Here is a 16,782-nt window from a genome sequence, read left to right on the forward strand (position 1 = left end):
GCTATCGCTTTAGCCCCAGCTGCCCCTGTGCTGCCATCCCTGGATCCTTCCAGCCCCAAAGTACACAAGGCAAAACTTACCAAAATGGACTCTATCACTTTATTCAGATAAGAGGTCACAAGCCACAGGACTTTAAAGTGCGTGAAATTCACTGGCGATAAAGCCGCACATATACCAGCCTCCCCCACCCCAAGTCCCCACCACCTTGCTCCATCCATCAACCATGTCTGGGGGGAGGGGTTGAGACCCGTCATTAAACGTGGGGGACAGCAGGGAAAATAGGAATGCTGGCAGAACAGGAGTATCAGTGGTCTGAAACTGGGAAGGACAGGGTTCCGCATGCTGAGGGAAGAGTGGGGTCAATCTAGCCTCTGAGTGGCTGGATGTAATTTTTTCCCCATGATTTCCTCACAGCCAGCCCCATTTTCAGACAGACCTAACTCCTGCTTCTTCATTTGTCTCTGATTTTCCCCTCTAATTTACGAGTACTTCAGAGCCCAATCGGGCTAGAGGGCATCCCTGGTACAAAACGGATACAAACCACAGCAGATGCAGATTTCGGAATGGTGGCGGGGCTGGCCGGTCAGATGGGAAGAGGCTTCCGTCAGGAGCTGGCTGGGTGTGTGCTCAGTGCTGAGTGCATGAGTGCTCACAAGTGTGGCGCGTGGAGATGTGAGTGTGTGTGTGTGCACGTCCCACCCAAATCCCCAGGCGACAGTTTGGCCAGAGGGAACCCCACTCCTTGCTTCGTGGGACAGCCAGTAGGGATGGAGGAAGGGAGTGGTCAGTACAGACTGAGGAAGAAAGGCTTGGATTCCCTAGAGAAAAGAGAAGCCTGCTCCCTATGCTGATATTCCCTAGGCCAGCCTGTCACTGCCACGTCCTTTTTACCCAGCACAATGCTCCTTATTCCCTGTCAGCTCAGCATGCCAGCCACAGACACAGGGCTGGCTCCTAGAGCTGGCCCCATCCTCATTCACTTCCTGTGTGTCAAGGAAGCTCCTCCTGCCTCCACCAGGAGCTGAGACAGAACTGGAGGGGAATCTTCCAACCCCCTCTCCTTCCCTTTCCCTTAGGAATGGGATTTGGGCAGGGATCCCAGAGACTTTAGTTCAAACTCCACCTCAGCTACAGACCTTCTCAAAGAAATAAAGTGCTTTGCTCTTCAAGAATCCCAGAGAGAACGGCACCATGCAGTGGCACAGGAGGTTGGCCTGCTTCTTCTCAACACTTCAAATACCCTCCGCCAGTGTGCACTTGCAAGCGTGGTGCCATCCTGAACACGTGCAACTTGGGAGCCCCTCACCCATCTCCAAACACATGCTGTCAACTCACCCTCTCCAACAGCAGGTGCTACAGACAGGAAAGTAAATCACCTTGACAACCTTCCCCCTCTCTAGTCCAGGCTTTCGCCCATCTACCCGGAAGAGATAAGCAACAGAGGCCCCATGGGCTTGGCCTCTAAAGGGAATGCAAGGCCTGAAGACGGCCTCCATACCCAGGACCAGAGCGCGCACGCCCGGCCTGGCCCGGCATACCTCCTGTGCGTCTTCAGTAGCAGCATGATGCCTGCCTGCGGTCGCCAAGCCCGAGCTTTGGAAGGAGCTGACAGGGCGCTGGCACCTGCTTTCAGGAATCTGAAAACTTATCCATCCATCTCCAGAGTACAGAGAAGGTTTCTGAAAGCCTGTTGGGCCCCAAGCTTAGCAGCTGAACTGCTGTCATCAGGATGGCTCTCGCTCTCTGTCCGTGGAAGAACGGCACTTAGCTTTCCTTCTCCCAGCATTGAATTTCTATAGTCAGAACCCACACTCCTTCAATGTGAACCCCGCCAGGAGGGAAGAGGTAGTAAGGTAACCCGTCTCCCCTCTGAATTCAGTCTGTGCCACCCGCCAGGCTTGCCTTTAACCCAGGCCACTCGTAAGCTCCAGGTACCAAACTTCACTTAGCCCGTCCTCTCTGGCCCTACGACCTACCACAGAGACAGAGGCTGGCGACCCAATTAGACAAGGACCCTCGACTTGGAAAGTTAGAATTACAGGCCAATGCTTGTTAGGAACTGCCCAGGTTGACTGCTGAGGCCCAAGACCTACGGAACGGACAAGAAACCACGCTGAGGCACCCACCCCCAGCCTGTGCTCTCTTCCTCCAAGGCCTGAGACGCGGTCTCCCGCTTCCACAGCTCTCTCCTGGGGAGCCCAGCCCTAGCTGCCTCTGTCTCCTTTCTCACTGAGACAGTCTGTCCCCACTGGACACAGCGGAGGCCTCGCTGCGCAGGGAGTGGGTGGGGGGTTTCTCGGTGTGGGAGACACGTAGTGCAGGAAAGTCGAGCAGCGGTGCTGTGTGCATGAGAGCAAAGACAATGCTGCTACCATAAGCGCTGGCGTGGGGCCCAGGAGGGCTAAAGGACATCAGTCTCCCGCTCGATCCCCACGTACTTGAGGGCATCAGCTTGGCTGTACCTGTCCCGGGACAGGAGGAGGAATGAGATTACTGTCAAGGCTTCTGTGACTGAACAGACAGAATCCCCTCTATTTTGCTTCCCCATCTCTCAGAGCAGTTTACAGTGCTCCCGCTTCTGAGGCAAGGCACCAGGGAGCAGAACAGAGGGAAAGACTTGACCACCACAAGACCCTCTCCTTCATCGGTATCGCCCACTTTATGCCCCCAGATCAATTCTAACAGCCACCCTTCTGCCTTTGGAGCTACCTCCCAAGGATCATTTCTGGCTGCCTCACCTGTAATCAAAGAAGAGCTCTTCACCAGCTTGAATTGCCCTTTTAGCAAAGATTCCAATGCGATGATCCCCGTTCACCATGACCACTGCAAACAGGACAAAGCCAAGGCTAGGTTCCTAGTCAGTTCCAAGCCAATAATCGGCAGGTTCTGGGCTGATTTTCTCCCAGTTCCCAGCGAAAATATAAATAAAGTGGACTTTAAAAGCAGTCAGTAAAGACAGTTGCCTCTCTGCTTTTAGATCTGTTATTCGGGCTGGTGATGTGGGAAAAGACCTATCTTTAAAAGATTCTTGTTTGTGGGAAAATCTTTATCATGTATTCAGTGAGAGAGCCAATTAACAAAATAGAGACGGAGACGCAGAACGATACCAGACATTAAGCATGGTTGTCTTTGGATAAAAAATAACTCGGCAATGAAAAAAGACACATAATGGATAGAAACAATAGTAAATAAAGCATCCATCATCCACCCTACCTCCCAGGTCACTGGGAACTCACCTTTGGCATAACAGTTGGGGTTCACTGAATGGTTTGCAAATCGAATTTTGTTTCCTTTCCGGGTAGCATCTACTACAAAATCTATATAACGTAAAGAAAGATCATGGGTTCATCAGGCAAATCCACAGCTTCTCGAACCTGGTCTTAAAATCAATTAAATAGTAACAGAAATAATCCAGTGGGGGACTTTGAAGTCCAGCAGCATGCAGCATAAGAATGCAGCCTCATGTGGGCGCGTTCCCTTTGGGTCCCCCCATTTTGCTGGAATTACAGATCCCCTCTTCCCATCTACTGGGTAGGGAGATTTCTCAGGTGTAAGTGCTCAGTGCTCCGATTATAAACACAACCCAGAAACGCAGGTTCTCCCAAAGCAAGTGAAATGTGGCTCGTGGTGTCTTGAGGTTCAACGTCCCCACCTTCCTCTGCGCATCTGCTGGAGAAATCACAGCTGATCTGAACGTGGACTACAGCAAGGGCAATCCGGTAGAGAGACGTGCCTGAGACCACCATGGGGCAAGAGAAAGAGACTCCTTACCATTGTTGAGGTTGAAGAGGAAGCTGGACATGTATTTGTCATAGACCTTCCCCCGTCGATCAGCCTCGTCTTGAGAGATAAGCTGCAAAGACAGATAAGGAACAATCGGGGGATAAGGCTGTCTGCTCAGGGCATGGTACCCTGCCCTCAGAAAGGACTGGGAGGGGGCACTGTCACACACACATGCTTGCTGAGTATCAGGATGAGAGTCACAGGAGACAGAGCTCAAGTTACTGTATTCTATCTAAGCCCCTCCAGGCTGACCAGTATTAAGACTGAAGAGCATTCCCCGCCCACCCCTTTGTGTGGCCTGAATTGGCAAAGACTTTAAGAAGAGTGGTTTATCTCAGGATTGCAAACACTTCTGTGGGATCCCCCAAGAAGCCACACGGGAACTCAGCTGAGTTATTTAGAGAGTAAGTCACAGAAGTCTGGCCCACAGAAAATCAGGGTTTCTCATCAGTATCTCCCCAGAAAGGAATGTGGTCCAAACCGATAGCACTCACCTCACCACAGTATTCAGAAATGAATTCGTTCTTTTGCACAGACTCCTTAATGAAGGTGCCCCATCCGGCCACATCTGAGGGGGCCAGCAGCAGGTGCTGGGGAAGAGGGAGTCAAACCTCAGACTACAGGGCATGTGTGAGTGGGCGGTGTGTGTACTGGATGTGCACGTGTGCAGGGGGTGGGCAGGGTGGAAAGAACTAGCAACTGTTAAGAGGATCTGAAAACAGAAAAAGGTCTAAGCCATTCTGTTCTGGGGAGAGGCAAAACAGCAAAGGGAGGTGAGGAAAGGAAACATGACACCTCCTCCTCTAGGCCCGGGGACCTCCTAGACCTGAGTCGCTAGGGAGTCACTGCTATGGGTCAAGTACAAACAGACAACATCAATGATGCGTCCATCCTCTCTGCTCCTCTTAGTCTGGCCAGGTCAGGGGTCACTTTCCTAACTCCTCACCGGGACAGCAAACTTCCTTTATCTCAGTACGTGTGTGTCCTTTAGGATTTACCAAGCCCTTTCATGTAGAAACCCCCTAAGGGACCAATGGAAAGAGGCTGCCGGGGAAAACTCAGTCTTTTCCCCTCCACCATCTGGCTCGCAGTCCTAAGAAAAGCCCTCACCTTCTTGAGGCCTCGCTGGATGCTGCAGTTTTTGCAGGAAACCACCTTGCAGTCCCAGTGCTCCGAGGCCCCGCAGGTGAGGCACAGGTCGGGGTCGCACTCTCGCACTGCCAGGTAGCAGGGACACTGCTTGGTATTACACTGGGTCTTACAGCGACAGCCAGGGAAACGATTCTGACCTGGGGAGGAGGAGAGGGGCGGGGGGAGGGGTGGGTTAGGAAAAGTAGCAGACTAAGCTGGCGCTCAGGTCTGACTCAGGGGTCAGCAAAGAAGTACATGTGATGTGTTCAAGGAGATCTGGCAAGTAGGAGAGAAGCTCCCTGGCTTCGTATGGTCAATTTTTTGTTTGTTTGTTTGTTTGTTTGTTTTCTTTCCTGAGAAAATGGAGTGCCTCCCAAAAAAAGCAAGTTTGACTATGGAGATGTGTTTCCTAGAGATTCCTCAACAGTGCTCTTCCTTCCTCTTGTGAGTGTAATTTGGAAGGGAGGTGGTTAGGGGCCCAGAGAAAATGAAATCAGTGCTTTTCACTGGTAAATCATCACCATCAAAACAAGAATCATTTTGAGAACAGAATGCATCCGTTCTATGCCACCCTCCTCCACCCACTGCCCTCCCCAGCACAAGCACCTCTCTTCTGTGGCTAAGATTGATATCTGCTATGGGTTAGGAGGTATTTCCAGCACAACTGCCTGGGCACCTAGTTCTGCAGGCTCTGGAGGCTGCTATTGAACTTCTCAGCCTTGAGTGGGGAAGGGCACAGTGTGATAAGAAGTCAAAGAGAAGCATGTTTAGCCTTTATCTTACTTCTGCTGACATCCAGACTGACCTGATAGTAAAACTCCGGATACTAAACTAAGATGGGCATACGCAGTGTTGTAACCTGTACATGTTGTAAAACAACACCTTAAAAAAGGAGGTCTGTGACGGCACCTTAAGGGAAAAAATTCCCACGTTTCTTAATTCTTCTCTGGAAGGTAAAGATGGGAATGTTTCTGATTTCTGTATAGTTGTTGCTTTTAGAATCAAACACCTATGGGTTTTTAAAACAATGACTTTTCCAGATCTTAAGGATCTTGTTTCCTCTGCAGAATGCTTAGAACACGGCAAAGAGGACATCAGAAGGCCCAGGGGCAGCAAGGGGCATGGGCGGGGAGGGAAACCTGGGGTGCACGGTGGCTGGCTGTTTCGGGAGGACCACAGGGGAAAACAGTGGAAACTTACAGTCCGGGTTGCACTGGCAGAACTTCTCACAGAAATTCTGCGTCATGATGCAGGGGCAGGTGCTGTCACAGGGGCGGTCTGGATGGTCGCAGGGCTGGTAGTTATACACTTGAGTGGAAGAGTTATCTGGAGAGAAAAGAGTAGACCAGGACACTGCTGTGCCCGGGGCCCCTTACCGCCCTCCCTCCCACCTGCCCGATCGTCTCGACTGGAGGAGGCTGTCCCAGTCATGATCTTGGACACACGTTTAGCACCTGAAGTGAGAAGCCATCAGAGATGATGGTTGTTTGTCAGCTACAACGGGGTGATTTGCCTTGTGGGGAGAGTGTGGAAATGGTCTGGGACTATAGGGTAGCCCATTCCAAACACTAAACGAAGTCTGGAACCTGGCAGATGGCGCGCTATGAAAGTCAGAGACCACAAGGCTCCTAGCTCTACCTCCTAAGAGGTGCGCTCAGCTGCAGTGAGAAGCTGAGCTGTTCTCAGCTGCTGCAGAGAAATCTGCCATCTGCGGAAGCAGTACAGGGTCAACAAGAGCGGCTGTAGGTGGGGCGGGCGGGTGACCACAGGGGTGAGACCTCACGCTGAACTGCCGAAGAGCACCCTTACCTTTCTTCAGCTGAATTTTCCTGCAGTGTGCAGCCCACAACCTGGAAAAGAGAGGCGGATGGGCCTGGGTCATGGCTCTGCACATTTGGGTAAATAACAACATGGCCTGCTTTGAGGGACTGTGGTTTGATCACCAGGGAGTATCCGCCCCGAATCCTTCCACCAGAGGCCCCTATCCTGCTAGATGGAAGCCGGAGTTCATCTGGAGTCCAGCTGGTCTATGCTTCAAGATTTAAATATAAAACAAACAAAGATGTATAAAAAACAAACACAAAACCCAACCCTCTGTGTCTATTATGACGCTATTGTTTCTCCCTCTCCCCCCTCCCTCCCTCCTTCTCTTTGGGGAGGTGGAGATGTGGAAGAATTGCAGGATGGGGAGGTGGGAACTTTTCAGGAATCTGCTGACTGAACAAACCGAGAGGCAGAAGCCACAGGGACTTCCTTCTATATCTAGAATTGGTGTCAGTTCCTTCCTTGAGTAGGTGATAGTCATTAGGGGACCGAGGCAGGCAGAATGTTGAATTAAAAAAAAAAACCCTTCCAACCCTTAGCAAAGGCTGGCTAAAAGATGGTGTTATTGTGCAACTTAGAAAAAACAATACAAGAGCCAAAAGGAAAAACTCTGGTCAGAGTTGAGAAGTGAGAACAGTGGTCACCAACCACCCAATGAGGAGAAATGGCCTCAGGGTGGAGCCATGAGGCCAGCTCTCACCCTACTGGCCAGGAGCTTAAAGGGACGGCAGACGGTTATCTCCCAGTCCACAGCGTCTAGGGATGGGAGAAGGAAGGGCTGGTCCAAGTCACAGACCCACAGGGAGCACTGAGAAGGCTGGCCCTCAGTTGTGCAATGCTAAACTCAAGAGGGAGGCAGTTGGGAAGTCCAAGGGGAGGTCAGAGCACAGGGAACAGAAAGTCCTTTGTCCAACCCTTGCCTGTGCTTTCTTTTCTTCTTCTGCGACGGGTTCATGAGCTCATCTGTTGGCAGCTTCAGGATAAGTGATTCTTTGACTGCAAACTGAAAGACCTGGAAGAGAAATCCAACAGGACTTGTCACTCCTTCTTGAGCCAGGTGGTCAGATAAGTGAGCCAGCCAGGCGCTGGGCTTGGGAGCATTCTGGAGAGCTCGAGGGCGGCTGACTGAGCGTCTCTTCAATGGGGGGCGGGGGGAGGGGCACAGAGTGGGACTGAGATATCAGATCACTGGCCCTGGCATCCTGACATCAATTCTTAACTATTTATCCTGACTCTAGAAAAGAGAAATACTGAGCACAGTTACAGCTCTCCTGGTCAGTAGCTTTTATCTACACCTTTACCTACCAAGCCCTGAATGGAATGATTCTTACCAACATTATATGTCTCTTCTGAGGAAGGGCAACTTTGGGTCCCTTGTATAACCGAGTGTAAGACAGGACAGGAGTGGTACCCCTTGGCTAAGCGCTAGCTCCCTCTGTTGGTATGAAGAGGCCAGACCCTTGTCTATTTTCATAGGCCAGCATTTCTGGAAGACTGGTTCCCTTCCAACATGCTTCTTCCCTTATAGCATTCGTTTTTGGCTTTTTTTTTTTTTTTTTCTCTCCTTTTTGGCTATAGGCCCTCTTGAGATTCCATGAAAACTACAAATCTTCTTCTCAGGAAAATACAGGCAAAATTGTTTTGCCCACAATTCTGTTGATTTTCCGGTTAAGAACCTTTGCCTCAAGGAAACAGGCAATGAGCTCCAAGTGAAAGGGCACTTCCATTCATGGTTCTAGTGCATGTTCTAAGTAGAGGCATCATGAAGAAGAGGCCACAGAGACTCCTCCTGAAGTCAGGCTGCTAAGCAGCATGGCTCAGCTCGAGCATTCCTTTCTTATTGGATCGGCCCTAACACCCAACTGCTCCTTGAACCCTGTTTTTTAGTCTGTCTTGTCACTGCAGTCAGGCGGAGACTGATTGGGACATCAGGTCCCACGGCCTCCAAGCATCAGTGGCTGCTATCAAATTGTGATTCTAGTAACGGCATGAGTGAGAAGGGTGAGGTCCAGGCCCAGCTACTGGGGGTGGCAATTAGAAAAGCTAGCGATAGAACATCTGGAGAAGAAAGCAACCGAGGAGACTGACAGAGGGGGTGACCGCAGCAGCTACAGAAGCAGGAGCAGGCCAGATGAGAAGATCCCCAGAAAGACGTGGGGGTCCCTTTAGGAAAGGGGTACACATTTAGAAAGAAAGGCAGGAACCAAAAACAAAAAACAACAACAACAACAAAAAGCTAAGAGAGGGCAGAAACACCCAGAAGAGTCAGATAGTGGCTAGAGACAGAAATGAGAATTCAGCAAGGAGGAGACCAGATTCCCCAAGCACGGCTAGGCCTGGCATCTGCAGAAACAGTCTGCAGAAACAGTCCCATGTTTGGGGAACCCGCCTCGTGGCTCAGAAGCACCTGCTCATGAGGGACGGAGCCTAAGACAGCTCCTTTTGAGACAGGCCACACAAGATGGCAAAAGGGCTGACAGAGCAGTGGATGAAAGGAGGGCCCTGCCTGTCCCAGCTCCTCTCCGAGAGTACCTGCTTGCATGTCTTAGTTCCCAGAAGTCTGGCTATGGAACAGAAGTTGTTGAAGTAGGTGCCATGAAACACTCGAAAGAGAGATTCCTCAGCCCCAGTCCATTCCACAGGCTCCGAGGGTGCTTCCACTACACAGAGCTGAGGGGGGGCCGGACTAGCCTTCTGCTTTGTGGGGGTCTGGCAGCGAGAGTTGGCCTCTAAGAGAGGAGGAGATGCGAGCAACAGGAGGAGAGAGAATGCAGTTGTCATCAGTCATTTGCCATATACTCCGAAGTACATCATTCTGCTTTAAATGGCAGAGTAGTTAGGAATCAAAATATTCCCTGTCTCTACTGCCAACAGGTGAAGCCATAGAAAGGACTAACCATCTTTATGGGTGCCTGGGTGGCTCAACTGGTTAAGTGCCCGACCCTTAATTTCGGTTCAGGCCATTATCTCATGGTGCAAGAGTTCAAGCCCTACATCAGGCTCTGCACTGAGAGCATGGAGCCTGCTTGGGATTCTCTCTTTCTCTCTCTCTCTCTCTCTCTCTCTCTCTCTGCCCCTCCCCACCTCTCTCTCAAAATAAATAAATAAACTTTAAAAAAAAAAAAAAAAAGGAAGAACTAACCATGTTAAAAAAGTAGTAACGTTAAGTGTTAGGCAGTGATCCTGCGTTTCCCAGAGGCCTTGCATAGGAAGAAAGGATCGCTTTCTGTTCAGTGTACCTGAAGAACTGGAGGCCCAGTCATTGCCTGTGTCCCTGTCACTGTCCCCTTCTTTAGTCTCAGCCACAGCAGAGGCTGAAGTGTTGGAGCAGGAAGCACTGACCATGTGGTGCCTTCGTCGGCGACGCCCGGAGCACTTAGAGCGAGGGTTGTGGAGCATGGCGTACTCCTTCGCTCCTTCCTGCAATGTACACGTTACAGGTGGGAGACAGGAACAGGCCCAGGGTCGCCATACTGAGCCCATCATTACAAACCCCCTTCTTCAACGCCTGTGCTTACATGCAATGACACTGTCTATGTTTTGCTCTGTGCTATGTAAGTGTGACTATGTAAAAGCTGCTTAACCAGCATTCTAAAACTTACAAATTTATACCTCTTCACAGAAGAGCTGCCTTGTAAAGTAATATTAAAACAGATATCATCTGTGCATCTTCAACTTTCCAGTGAGTTGGGTCTAAAACTCATTTGCATGTTAGCTATTTGGAATTTGAGAACACATTCTCCTGTGGAAGAGGAAATGAGGTTCAGAGAGGAAGGGACCTGCTTGAGCATATGTAGCTAACTGTTCCAGAATGGGTACAGAATGAGGGCTCCCCATCCCCTTGGCCACACTGTTTTTTTCATTCTACTTGCACTGCTTCTGTTTCAATAATAAAATATGTAGTCCCTAAATTTGTCCAACATCACTACTTACTTCTCCCAAATCAGTTTATTAGACTTGGAAGAATACTGCTTCATTACTTTATAGCTATGCTTTATTTAAAAAAAAAAAAAAAAAAAAAAAAAGACCCAATAACTATCACACAACTTGATCATCTACCTTCTCACCAGACTTGGTTCCCAAACACTTCTAGCTGTTTCTGAAAACTAAATCTACGTGCAAAGGATAAAGATTTGCCATTACTAAGGATATTCAGACTAATATCCTGTAGGCCCTAAAGGAAATTCCAAAAGTGAAGTTTTAAAATTAACTGAATGCGAAGTTTTAAAATTAACTGAATGTGCTCATCCTACAATGTGACGTACACAGCATCACTTACAATGTATTCGTGATCAAAAGATTTAACATAAATATAACTAAGGCTCCAGAGCTAATTCTAGTTCATGGGAAAGAGAGGATAGAAAAACAAGTTCAGTAACACCAGGAGAAAACCAAAAATTCAGAATTTGGGACAGTATCCTACTAGACAATGAGCCTGGATTTTTCAAAAAGGAAAAAAAAAAATGGTGTGATTACTTGACACTAAAGGAGACTGAAAAGACATAATAACCAAATATGATGTATGACTGGATGAACTTGGTTAAAAAAAAAAAAAAAAACCCAAACCCAGCTACTCTTGGTACAGCTGAAAAAATTTAAATATGGAACTGACAGATGATATTATTAAATTCTCTGAATTTTTTTTAGGTGTAATAATGTGGTTATATAAGAGAATGTCTGTATTTTTAGGAAGTGCATGCTGAAATACTTAGCAAACAAGTATCTCAATGTCTGCAACTTATTTTCAAATTGCTCAGCAAAAGATATGCATATACAAATAGAGGGACGAAGCAAATATGGAAAAACTATCATTAAATCTAAGAAGATATCTTTCACCTTCCTTCCATGATCGAGATTGAGGGAAAAACAGTCCAGCATTATATTTGAAAAATGCACTGATTTCTAAAAAGCAATAAAAGAAAAACTGTGCACAGACAGTTCTGTAAGTTAAACACATACACATAGACACACATTTTGGGCACTGACAGCATCTTTTGAAACATGTACAGGGTCTCAGGGTAATTGCTGTGAGAAAGACAACGTCTTTTTACTTATATAAATGCTGGTGTTGGGGCGTCTGGGCGGCTCAGTCTTCAGCTCAGGTCATGATCTCAAGGTTCGTGGGTTTGAGCCCCACATCGGGCTCTGTGCTGACAGCCTGGAGCCTGCTTTGGATTCTGTGTTTCCCTCTCTCTGCCCTGCCCCTGCTTGCACTCTGTGTGTCTCTCTCTCTCAAAAAAATAAACAGTAAAAAGTAAATAAAAATAAGGGGCGCCTGGGTGTCTCAGTAGGTTAAGCGTCCATCTTCGGCTCAGGTCATGATCTCGCGGTTTGTGTTTCGAGCACCCCGTCAGGCTCTGTGCTGACAGCTCAGAGCCTGGAGCCTGCTTTGGATTCTGTGTCTCCTTCTCTGCCCCGCCCCCACTCACACTCTGTCTCTCTCTCTCTCAAAAATAAGTAAACATTAAAGAAAAAAAAAAAAAAAACGCTCTTTAAAAAAATATATATAAGAATAAAAAAATAGGGGCGCCTGGGTGGCGCAGTCGGTTAAGCGTCCGACTTCAGCCAGGTCACGATCTCGCGGTCCGTGAGTTCGAGCCCCGCGTCAGGCTCTGGGCTGATGGCTCAGAGCCTGGAGCCTGTTTCCGATTCTGTGTCTCCCTCTCTCTGCCCCTCCCCCGTTCATGCTCTGTCTCTCTCTGTCCCAAAAATAAATAAACGTTGAAAAAAAAAAAAAAAAAAAGAATAAAAAAATAAATGCTGGTGTTGATGTAACACAGTGTAATTTTTTTTAAGTGTGGAATAACTTAAAAAGTATGGACTCTGGAGCTAGACCAGAGCTTGAATTTCATTACTGCCAAACCACTGACATTAACAAATCTTGGACAAAATATGTAGCTTCTATAACCCATAGTTTCTCCACCTCAGGATGTTGTCGTAAGCAAGAATGTAAGATAATATATGTTAAGGGCCAGCATGCTACTTGGCACACAGGAAGGAGTCGACCCATATAGGAGAAAAAGTAGAGAAAGTCTGTTTACTCTTTTGCTATTATCACATGGCTCATTTTCCAGATGTATACCCAGTGGCACTTTTTACCATCTTTTCTTCTATTATCCCACTAAAGATGGTCCCAAAGGCACTTGGCTCTATAACCTATTTTTAATTGGTAGCAGAAATCAAGGTATTTCATTCTTTACCTAAGCTCACTGTAGTGTGCAGAAAGCAAAACTGTGCCTTTGGCTGGTCCAAGTGAACCTATTCCCTTCTCGTTCTAAGTGTACTGCCTTCCCACACGAATGCAGGAGAATTTATGCTGCCGCATAAAGTCTGTCCATCAGGGAAGGGCCCATCTGGCTGTTTACCTTACAATAAGACATGGGTGCTTTCATGTGTTATTTCTCGTATGTTTCTATGCATTTAAAAGAAGACAGCAAAGAAAATGCCGTCACAGATACACACATGCCCTCCTCACTCCACGAGACTAATTTCATAGTCCTTAGTACTTGGGAGCTCCTTAAGAGCAGAAGTCATGTTTTATTTGTGTTTTGTGACCCCCCAGAGTGCTACATACTGGCTCATCTGGTTTGTATTCCCAGGAGCAGAAAACTGAAGGGCCATTTCCTGCTCAATTTTCTACAGATTTAACAATGGCAGAACAGTTCAAGAACATATCAGCAAGGAGTGACTGGCTGGTTCAGTTGGCGGAGCGTGCAACTCTTGATCTGAGGGTCATGAGTTGGAGTGCCAGGTTGGATGTAGAGATTAGTTAAATAAATAAAACTTAAAAAAAAAAAAAAAAGAACATACCAGCAAAAGGAAGCAGTCTGTGCCACATGGTTCTGGTTCAATCTTGATCTCTTTGTTCTTGCGTTTATATACATTAGGGGTGGCGTGAAAAGCTGGAAAACACAAAACTGTCCTGTTTCCAATGGTTCATCCACTTGGCAGGATGGGGAAGAACAAAATCCAATTAAGGAGCCATGGTGGGAAAATTTAGATATAAACAGCTACCATCAAGGTGTGCAAAATTTAATCATTTCTGACATCAACACAACCCTTTCAAAGCTAACAGGTGCTCAGGGACTCGTATGTTGCTGGTTATTCTGTCCTGACCATGCGAAACACATTGCACCGCAACGGTACAAGTGAATAGAGAACCCGCCCTTTGTAAAACCAGCGTCAGGTCAGAAGCCAGGAACTCTGTATGATTAACTAAAATAAACAGAAGGACGCAGTGGTTGGGGATGGAGAACAGGAGAGTATTTCAGAGTAGCCCCACTCACGGTGAAGGAAGCAGTCGTATTTGAAGCAGCGTCGGCAAAAAAGTGTGTGGAAGGAGTGCAGAGACTGCTCCCGCTGCACGGACTTGGCGTTGGGGCCGTCGATGTTGGGTGTGCACTGAGGGGGAAGCGCATTGGGGTCTGACATCTCCGTCAGCTCCCGGTACCTATTTTTAAAAAGAGAGAGAAGAATTCCTTCCAAGGAAACGTCTTCACTGAGAAAGTACAGATCGCGCACTGACGGTCATCCAGGTACGGTCGGCCAAGGGAGCATGGGTGCTTTTTTACGGGGCTTGCTGATGGCAGGGTGGCGTATACCTAAGTGGGTGCACCACTGCACCTGTGCTGGGCTGGGCACATGTCTGCAAGCAAAGAGAGAGACAGATTTGGAAAGTATGGCGCTGGAGTAACTCTCCAGAAAAATGCAGAATTTTAGAAGTTCGCTGCCCGAAATTACTTCAAAGCCAATGAACAACGCCCTTTAATATGGGAACGGGTATTTAGAGGCAAGCAAATGAAGTAGGAAACAATCAGAAGTGTGAGCAAATCATAGCACACTTACCAGAAACAAGGTTTTTTATTAACCAAATTTAGGCTTGAATAAACGTTTGCTTGAGCGCTCTACATGGCCTGAATGGAACGGCCTTCCCTACCTCTCCTTCATGTCATCCGGGACACCGTTCTCAGGGAACATCGAGGCAATTGCACTGAAGATCATGTCGTTTGGGAACTGTTTCTTGGAACTCTTTTTGTTGCCTGAGTTGGAAATGACAAAGAGCTCCTGAGCTATAATCAAGGATGCAAACAAAGCTGTTTGGTCATTTTCCCTCTGTCACAGCATTTTGATTACAGCTGCTTTGCTAACCCAACCGCTGACTGTTTAGGAACACATAAAGAAAGTCAATGCTACCTGGGTTTATCTAATAGGTTACCAGTAATAAGGAAATCAGCGTCATCTATACATTAATGACAAAATCCATGTTCCAAGAGAGAATCTAGAGGGGAAAACAGGAGTTTTCATGGAGAGATGTGGATATTGAAGAATGCCATCATAATGATGAGGCTGAAGAACAAGACTGATGTTACAGCTTTGTTGTAACAAGACAGAGACACTATGTCTCTGGACGTATAGTATAAGTAAGTACCATGGCACATAATTAAACATTAAGTTAATTAAATATTAACAACATGGAAAAATGCTTACGAGAGAAGATCAAATAAAAAGGGATGTAAAATTGTGTATGTGTGTGTATCTGTGGCATGATCCCATTTCACATAATGCATATAAAACACGTTGTTTTGTATGTGTACTTTTTTTTATTATATATGTACTTTTAAAAACTTGAGACACAGTTGACATACAACATTATATTCATTTTAGGTATGTGTATGTGTATATTCTGTGTGTGTGTGTGTGGATACACACACGCACACACACACACACACACACACACACATTTTTTAGGTCTAGAAGAAAACATTAATGCTGGTTATTCCTAGGTAGTAAAATTATAGGATAATTATATTTTCTTCTTTATAATTTTCCATGTCTCCCAAACACACTACTCTGTTTCCTTCAGAGTGAACCAAGTGAGAAGCACCAGCAGCCTTTAATAATCAACAAACCTTTCTGTTTCTCCCTTTTTCCCTCTCCCTGTCACTTTCAGAATGGAATATTTACCTTCAAGAGCGTGTCGTTTTCTCTTTCTTGTCACTGGCAGATCTTCTTTGCTGTCATCTTGTTTCCCATCTGAGGTGTCATTGTGCCCTTCCTCCTCTTCATCTGAGTATTGATTCAGAGCATCTACCAACTCCAGGAAAACAGCATCACTAATCAGAACAGATCCAGGGATCATCTCTAAAACATAAAGATTAGATGGCTGAGCTGTGGTCATTTCATGTTCCCTTAGTCCTCCTAGGAAGGTTTTCTCGTCTTCACTCCTGAAGTACAACTTACGTTATATAACATAGGTACATTTTTATATGAACAGTCAGGAAATTACAATACTTTGATTGTCTCTTTCAGCTGCAACAATCGAGCTGGCTAGAGTGGGAAATCCAGTTATATAGGCTTTACTCTAACTGGGATAGTTCACTTCCTCAGTCACAGATCAACCTGTATTTATGGTCCAAAATCTCACAAAGGTGTACAAGCAATACAAGTGGGACCGGAAAAGAATGATAACATGAAAATTTACTTGGTTTTTCTGCTGATGGGTTGCTAGTGACGTCTTTGAGTCAAAAGACAGCATTATCTTCTTAAAATCATACTCTGTGGGGTTACACTAATTTAGGATAAAGTCTTTGAACACTAGGGGGCGCAGTAGATAAATAATGCATTTTCAACAGTACCCACAACTGTCAAAAGAGCTGGTGAGGCTATTGGTCTGTAAAGCCATAGGGAGTCTCTCCCCATCTTCCCACTTACGCACTGGCAGCCTTTTCTAGAACTACAACTAAATCCAAATGACTCGCTTTTAGGAAAATCAGAATGTTACAATTTCTGGGAGATCTAGGATATATCTGGATCAAAGTAGGACAGAGAGATTATGCTCATTGCCATTCTCAGAGAAAGAGAAATGAAGAACAAAATGGCTTTGGATGGATTTATGGAAAACTCCTAAGACCATACTTCTTCGTGCACTACACTATCTCCTCAGCCACAGATTACCACATATATAAAATCCTTTTATGTCGCAACTCCTTTTACAATTTAACTGGGGACATTTTTAATATAAAATTTTTAGTCCCAGCAATCGAA

The 16,782-nt window shown here is 46.7% G+C and overlaps 1 protein-coding gene across 3 annotated transcripts in view; it reads right to left on the minus strand.

Moving 5' to 3' along the window:
- Positions 1-85: 85 nt before the first annotated feature.
- EZH1 (enhancer of zeste 1 polycomb repressive complex 2 subunit) overlaps positions 86-16,782 on the minus strand; it is a 30,081-nt gene continuing 13,384 nt past the window's right edge. For all 3 annotated transcript variants that reach the window (XM_045488961.1, XM_045488959.1, XM_045488960.1), the window contains exons 7-21: positions 15,703-15,879; positions 14,675-14,777; positions 14,025-14,188; positions 13,549-13,640; positions 9,978-10,158; positions 9,271-9,467; positions 7,659-7,750; positions 6,724-6,764; positions 6,115-6,240; positions 4,894-5,072; positions 4,278-4,373; positions 3,772-3,853; positions 3,237-3,317; positions 2,739-2,823; positions 86-2,462 (exon numbers count right to left, since the gene is read on the minus strand). In XM_045488961.1, coding sequence (XP_045344917.1) covers positions 2,402-2,462; positions 2,739-2,823; positions 3,237-3,317; positions 3,772-3,853; positions 4,278-4,373; positions 4,894-5,072; positions 6,115-6,240; positions 6,724-6,764; positions 7,659-7,750; positions 9,271-9,467; positions 9,978-10,158; positions 13,549-13,640; positions 14,025-14,188; positions 14,675-14,777; positions 15,703-15,879 — 1,757 coding nt within the window. In that variant the 3' untranslated portion in view covers positions 86-2,401. The remainder of the gene's footprint in view (positions 2,463-2,738; positions 2,824-3,236; positions 3,318-3,771; positions 3,854-4,277; positions 4,374-4,893; positions 5,073-6,114; positions 6,241-6,723; positions 6,765-7,658; positions 7,751-9,270; positions 9,468-9,977; positions 10,159-13,548; positions 13,641-14,024; positions 14,189-14,674; positions 14,778-15,702; positions 15,880-16,782) is intronic.

The sequence above is a fragment of the Leopardus geoffroyi genome, chromosome E1 (genome assembly GCF_018350155.1).
Source record: "Leopardus geoffroyi isolate Oge1 chromosome E1, O.geoffroyi_Oge1_pat1.0, whole genome shotgun sequence".
NCBI classification, from domain to species: domain Eukaryota; kingdom Metazoa; phylum Chordata; class Mammalia; order Carnivora; family Felidae; genus Leopardus; species Leopardus geoffroyi.